Source organism: Sprattus sprattus, assembly GCF_963457725.1.
Source record: "Sprattus sprattus genome assembly, contig: scaffold_82, whole genome shotgun sequence".
NCBI lineage: Eukaryota > Metazoa > Chordata > Actinopteri > Clupeiformes > Clupeidae > Sprattus > Sprattus sprattus.
Window position 1 is genome coordinate 103,859 of NW_027667052.1, and position 7,500 is coordinate 111,358.

The 7,500-nt window shown below is 48.8% G+C and overlaps 1 protein-coding gene across 1 annotated transcript in view; it reads right to left on the reverse strand.

Annotated features, from left to right (window-relative positions):
* The window catches only part of LOC308382491 (poliovirus receptor homolog), a gene marked incomplete at both ends in the record, with an annotated part of 9,311 nt that overhangs the window by 1,803 nt on the left and 8 nt on the right, over nucleotides 1–7,500 (reverse strand). Inside the window, 6 exon segments of the mRNA XM_080860899.1 lie at nucleotides 2,677–2,707; nucleotides 2,709–2,826; nucleotides 3,782–3,899; nucleotides 5,374–5,667; nucleotides 6,639–6,882; nucleotides 7,399–7,500. The exon segment at nucleotides 7,399–7,500 is cut by the window's right edge and continues 8 nt beyond it. Coding sequence (XP_080717025.1) covers nucleotides 2,677–2,707; nucleotides 2,709–2,826; nucleotides 3,782–3,899; nucleotides 5,374–5,667; nucleotides 6,639–6,882; nucleotides 7,399–7,500 — 907 coding nt within the window.

A 7,500-nucleotide genomic window follows, 5' to 3' on the forward strand; every position in this document is an offset into this window, starting at 1 on the left:
CACACACACACACACACACACACACACACACACGTTCCAATAAAGAAGCAAAGAGTGGAGTCTTTCTATAAATGGCTCTAAGCCGTCAGACAGAAAGGACCATTAGAGAGACAAGACACAAGACCACACACACACACACACTCACAATCTATCTTTCTCTTCCTCTCACAGAGGAGAGGAGAGGAGAGGAGGAGAGGGTGAGAAGAGAGAGAAAGGAGAGAGGGTGAGAAGAGAGGAGAGAGGAGAGAGGGTGAGAAGAGAGGAGAGAGAGAGAAAAGGAGAGGAGAGAGGAGAAGTGAGGGGAGGAGAGGGGGAGGGGAGGGGAGAGGAGAGGAGAGGAGAGGAGAGGAGAGGAGAGGAGAGGAGAGGAGGGGAGGAGAGGAGAGGAGAGGAGAGGGGAGGGGAGGGGAGAGATGACAGAGAGGAGAGAAAAGGAGAGAGGGTGAAAGGAGAAGAGAGGAGAGGAAAGAGAAGAGGAGAGGGAAAAAGAGGAGAGGAGAGGGAAAAAGAGGGGAGGAAAAGAGGAGAGGAAAGAGGAGAGGAGTGAGAGGCCAACTGACACATAGATGGATTGAGCTCCCATGGCTTCTCCTACTCCATGACTGGTTGAGAGCCTTTACTACTCAAGTAGCAGATAGTAGGAAATGGAGGTCTGTGTGTGGTGTGTGTGGTGTGTGTGTGTGTGTGTGTGTGTGTGTGTGTGTGTGTGTGTGAGTGTGTGTGTGGAGGGGGTCTTTTCAGTGTGACTGTTCAGATCATAGAAAAAGCTAAGTCAGCTACACAGCTCTGCTCTAACCCAGAGAGGGAGAGAGAGAGGGATAGAGGGAGGGAGGAGAGAGAGAGAAAGAGAGAGAGAGAAAGAGAGGGATAGAGAGAGAGAGGGATAGAGAGGGAGCGTGGGATAATGTAGGAGTGAAGTCTAAGCATCTGCAGGTGACTAAGTGACCTCTACAAGGACTTAAGAGAGTATGAGTGCTGTGTATGAGTGTGTGTGTGTGTGTGTGCAAAAGAATGTGACTGCAGGAGGGACTCTTGTACCAGTCTTCTGTCCCCTAGGACAAATAAAACTCAAACACACACACACACACACACACACACACACACACACACACACAGAGTCATGCAGGCGTGGAGTCATGGGGAGAATAGCCATGGGGTAGTGACACGCATATATGCAGACACCACACACACACACACACACACGACACACACGGCCAGGTGGCTTTGTCAACTCGGCTTGCCTCACACAGAAGCAGGAGTTGAGCATCACTGTGGTAACACACACACACACACACACACACTTGGATGAAGACCTCTGTGAAAGTGTCTGTCCTGTTTCAGTTTTCTTCATACAAGGACAGAAACAAAGATGAATGTTGAAGACAAACACACACACACACACACACACACACACACAACACACACACACACACACACACACACACACACACACACACCACACACACACACACAGGCAGCCAGGAGCTAAAGTAACTGACTGATCCCCCACAGTCTCATGGGGGGAAGGGACGGGGGGGGGGGGGGGGGTGGGGGGAGTAGAGATAAAGAGTGAGGGGGAGAGAGCTGGAGTGAGTGTGTGTGTGTGTGTGTGTGTGTGTGTGTGTGTGTTTGTGTTGTTGCTGGGGGGAGTATGAACAGAAATGTAAGAGGATAAGAATGTGTGTGTGTGTGTGTGTGGGGGGGGGGTCTTCCCAAGAGATTTTAAATGCCATCAGTGTTCCTCTTCCCACTTTCAGACACATTCTCTCTCCCACACACACACACACAACACAAACACACACACACACACACACATGAAAATGTAGAGCTAGCTGCATCTGAAACCTCTTTCTGCACATTTTTGTTTTTCCATTTTTAAACAAATCCACACACACACACACACACACACACACAGAGAAATGGAACAGTGATGCCATGGGGAGATGAGGCACAGAGAGGTTGAACCCAGTTTGGGTGGGGGGTGGGGTATGATGTGAGACAGAGCAAGACTGGTGTGTGTGTGTGTGTTGTGTGTGTGTGTGTGTGTGTGTGTGTGTGTGTTCCCTGGCATCAGCAGCACCTTCAGACCAGACCAGACTCTCTGCTGCATTAACCATGAGCTCAGAAGCTTCAGCTGCAAACACCCCAAATACCCCACCGTGTGTGTGTGTGTGTGTGTGTGTGTGTGTGTGTGTGTGTGTGTGTGTGTGTGTGTGGTGTGTGTGTGTGTGTGTTTGTGTGTGTGTGTGTCTCCAAAAGAAATGGAATGTGCAAAGTGTTTCTTTAGTGAACAGTCTGTCAGATGCCTCCTCCATTCCACAACTGAGGATGTGCACACACACACACACACACACACACACACACACACACACACACACACACACAGTGACACATGCAGCTCAAGCAAAAAAGGAAGGATAGATAACAAGAAGCAGAAGAGACCCAGCGGCTTGATCACCGCCTTAGACTGAAGTGTGTGAGTGAGTGAGTGAGTGAGTGAGTGTGTGTGTGAGAGAGTGTGTGAGAGAGAGAGAGAGAGTCAGTGAGTGTGTGTGTGAGTGTGAGTGAGTGAGTGTGTGTGTGAGCAAGTGTGTGAGAGTGTGAGAGTGTGTGTGCATTAGTGTGTGTTTGTGTGTGTGTGTGTATGTGTGTGTGTGTGTGAGTGTGTGGTCTTACCTCGGACGTTGACAGTGACCTGGTCCTTCCCGGGCGCCGAGGCGGTTTCGGACCTCACAGACGAAGGTGGTGTTGACCGTCTCGTCCACCTTCAGAACCTTCAGCTTGTTCTCCGTGATCTGGACCGTCTCAGGCATCAGGCCCGACAGGCTGAGGACCACAGCATCACCATTAAACAGGAACAGGGTGTGTGTGTGTGTGTGTGTGTGTGTGTGTGTGTGTGTGTGTGTGTGTGTGGGTGGGTGTGTGAGAGAGAGAGAGAGTATAGGTGTTTGTGTGATTATAGGTGCATGCATGTATGTATGTGTGTAAGAGAAAGAGAGAGAGAAAGAGTATAGGTGTAGGTGTGTGTGTGTGTGTGTGTGTGTGTGTGTGTGTGTGTGTGTGTGTGTTAGAGTATGTTTGTTTGTGCGTGTAGTATGTTTGTGCGTGTGTGCGTGCGTGCTTCGCTTGTTATTGTTTGTTTGGACAGATGTATAGACTCCCGTGTGCACTACACCTTTATTTCTTTATATTAGACTCTTTATCTTTTCTTCTTTAATAAATATTCTTTATTGATTATACCTTGCGTGTTGAACACCCTTCACGCTCATGCATCGAGCCCTGCATCTTACAGTGTGTGAGAGAAAGAGAGAGAGAAAGGGTATAGGTGTGTGTGTGTGTGTGTGTGTGTGTGTGTGTGTGTGTGTGTGTGTGAGAGTGAGAGTGTATAGGTGTATGCATGTGTGTGTGTGTGTGTGTGTGTGTGTGTGAGAGTGAGAGAGAGAGAGAGAGAGTGTATAGGTGTGTGTGTGTGTGTGTGTGTGTGTGTGTGTGTGTGTGAGAGTGAGTGTGTGAGAGAGAGAGTGTATAGGTGTGTGTGTGTGTGTGTGTGAGAGAGTGTGTGAGAGAGAGAGTGTATAGGTGTGTGTGTGTGTGTGTGTGTGTGTGTGTGTGTGAGAGAGAGTGTGTGAGAGAGAGAGTGTATAGGTGTGTGTGTGTGTGTGTGTGTGTGTGAGTGAGAGAAAGAGAGTATAGGTGTGTGTGTGTGTGTGTGTGTGTGTGTCTGTGAGTGTGTGAGAGAGAGAGTGTATAGGCGTGTGTGTGTGTGTGTGTGTGGACTCACGTCCTCCATGCCACAGTGGTGGGGGGGGGGTTGCCTTTGGCCTGGCAGGTGAGCTCCACGTTGGTGCGCCCCACATACCAGTTATTGTCATAGCCCACTATGGTCAACATGGGGGGGTCTGTGGGGGGGGGGGGGGGGAGAGACAGTTACTCAACACTGGAGTTACTCTCACAAACACACACACACACACACACACACACACACACACACACACTCTGACTCTCACACACATAGGGATGGGAATCGAGAACTGGTTCTTGTTAAGAATCGTTAGCCAAAGTCCGTTTCGATTCCACTATCGATATTTAAAAAAGAAAAATTATAATAATAATAGTTTTTAGATTTTCTTTTTTTTCGATTCCGCTACAACATGCAATAACTTTGCAGGAATGTCACGTTTTTGAGCGCTATGGAGTGACGATTATGTTTATGAATCTCAACCAAGCAACAGCAGCACGGCTAACGTTAGCGCTTCATCTGTTAATATCAACGGTAAACTCTAACAGTCTATTGTGTCAGTGCCATTTGTTTAAACAACCAGCTTTCACTATTTGGTTATGTCAGTTGTATAGTTAGTTCAAGGAGCAGCACTGTAATTGCTGGCATGTTCAAATATTATTTAGCACAGCAGTTCTCAAACTCTGGTATATCAAGGACCCCTAAACTGCCACAAATGATACCAGGGATCCCTATTTGAGATTATTTTCCAGGCTACCCCATCTGATGAGATTTTTGAATTTAGATGTTTTATTACAAAAATGATATGAAACCCATTACCAAATCAGTCATACATTCTGTTACTTATGGTTAAAATTATACAAAATAAAACAAATACTTTTCTTCTGTGTTGGGACCCCCTGGTACCCCATTAAGGAAAAGGATCCCTAGGCTATGGGTCTCTGGACCCCACTTTGAGAGATTGTTGACCTATTCTTAGGTTTGTTTTTGGTATTTTAAAACATGTAAATGTATACATGCTGTGTGTGCATCATCTATTCAGAGAATATTATATATATATATATATATATATTTTTTTTTAAAGATTTATTTTTGCCTTTAATTGATAGTTTAGTGAAGAGTGGGACAGGACATGAGAGGGAGAAGAGGTGGGGAGTGGACAGGAGAAATGACATCAGGCCGGATTCGAACCCGTGACCTCCATGGGCGTCAATCACTGCTTGCACCACAGTGCCCCCCCAGAATAATATATGAAAGAACATGTGTAACAAACCTGTTTGATCTCTTTTTCTTCCTTGCCCAAAAAGAATCGATAAGAGAATCGAATCGTTATGGAATCGGAATCGTTAAAATCTTATCAATTCTCATCCCTACACACACACACACCTATACTCTCGAACACACACACACACCTATACTCTCGAACACACACACACACACACACACACACACACACACACACACTCTCGCACACATGCACACACACACACACACACACCACTTACACTCGATGGTGAGCTTCATGGGGAAGCTCTCTGGTTTGGCCTGAGTGCGGTGGGTTAGGGTTACACACACACACACACACACACACACACACACACACACACACACACACACACACACACACCACTTACACTCGATGGTGAGCTTCATGGGGAAGCTCTCTGGTTTGGCCTGTGTGCGGTGGACGACCACGCAGCTGATGTCTCGTCCGTTGTCCGCGGGGGTGGGCGTGAGCTTGTACTCGCTGCGGATCGTCACCGTGTTGTCGCTCTCCTGCGTGGCCACCGTGGTGGCGTTGCCGTTGACAACCGTCTCCCAGCGGATCTGTGCCGCCGGGCGGCCGTTCGCCGACTCGCACCGCGCCACGGTTACCGGCTTATCACCCGCGACGACCGTCACCGGGGACGCAGAGTTCCTGGGTTTGGCTGAGAGAGGGACACACACGGCACACTGTTAACTGGCTGCTGATCATATGGACACACACACACACACACACACACACACACCATATGGACACACACAACACACACACACACACACACACAGATCATATGGACTCTCACACACACACACACACACACACACACACACACACAGAGAGAGATCCTATGCCTGGTGATAATATGGCTTCTCTGGGGATAATATGTGTTAGGGTTAATATGGCTTCTGTGGTGTTTTCAGCGGTGCTAATATAAGGATGAGTGTGTGTTAAACCTCCTCTGTCATCCCCCCCCCCCACCCCCCCCCCCCCCCCTCTCCTGCATGTCCCTGTGTGCATGTTAAGCAGCAGATCGATCTGCACTAGTGATCCCTCTGAACCACACACACACACACACACACACACACACACACACAGACACACACACACAGACACACACACACACGCACGCCCGTTAACACCCAGCCCATTCATCTGACAGCAGCAGTTAAGCCCTCACCTGACAGATAGCAAACGCCTGCGTGCACACACTCGCACACACACACACCAGAAGTTAGGCCCTCTCCTGACAGCAAGGACACACACACACACACACACACACACACACACACACACACACACACACTGTCCTGTTTAGGTAGCATAAGGAGCCCTAACTGCTGTTGTGTGTGTGTGTAACCCAATAACAGCTCGATGCTTTTTTCCCAAAAGGTTGCATCTCCCCCTGAAGTGACGACTGAAACAGCTGCTGCACCTATAACTGATGCCAAGCGTGTCACACACACACACACACTCACACTCACAGACACACAGACACACAGACACACAGACACACACTCACAGACCCAGCATGACGAGGTTGGTGATGCCCTGGGCGTTGCCGGTAGGGTTAGGGTTAGACAGACACACACACACACACACACACACACACACACACACACACACACACTGACTGACCCAGCATGACGAGGTTGGTGATGCCCTGGGCGTTGCCCGTGGGGTAGGTGGCGTACTCGCAGATGTAGCGTCCCTCGTCCGTCATCTTGACGTCGGCGATCTGGATGGAGGGCGTGTCCAGGGTGGGGCTAGTGAAGGAGACACGCCCCCTCACAGGGGAGTCTGGGTAACTGGCCCCAAAGGTCGGATGGAACACGGCCACGTTGATGCGCTCGCCCTCTGGAGGCTCCAGGATCCACGACACCTACACACACACACACACACCACAGAGAGACTTATGAGTGTGTGTGAGAGTGTGTGTGTGTGTGTGTGTCCAAAGGTGGGATGGCCACTTATGGGAGTGTGTTGTGTGTGTGTTTGACTTTTGAGTGTGTGTGTTGTGTGTGTGTGTTGTGTGTGTGTGTGTTTGAATTATGTGTGTGTGTTGTGTGTGTTTATGACTTTTGAGTGTGTTGTGTGTTGTGTGTGTGGCTCATGAGTGTGTGGCTCATGAGTGTGTGTTGTGTTTGTGTTTGACATATGCACAATGTGGCACGTAAATTCACACTCTTATATCTTTCTTTCTCTTACACACACACACACACACACATAACACGCACACACACACAACATGCACTCATACGTCAAACACACACACACACACACACACACAACACACACTCATAAGTCAAACACAGACACACACACTTATAAGTCAAACACACAACACGCACTCATAAGTCACACACACACACACACACACACACACACACACACTCACCTGAGACACTTGAGTACTTCCTGGGTTGATGAACTGGCAGGGCAGCTCCACATTCTGACCAGGATATGACATCACTTCTGGCTCCACCTTCACCAGCTGACC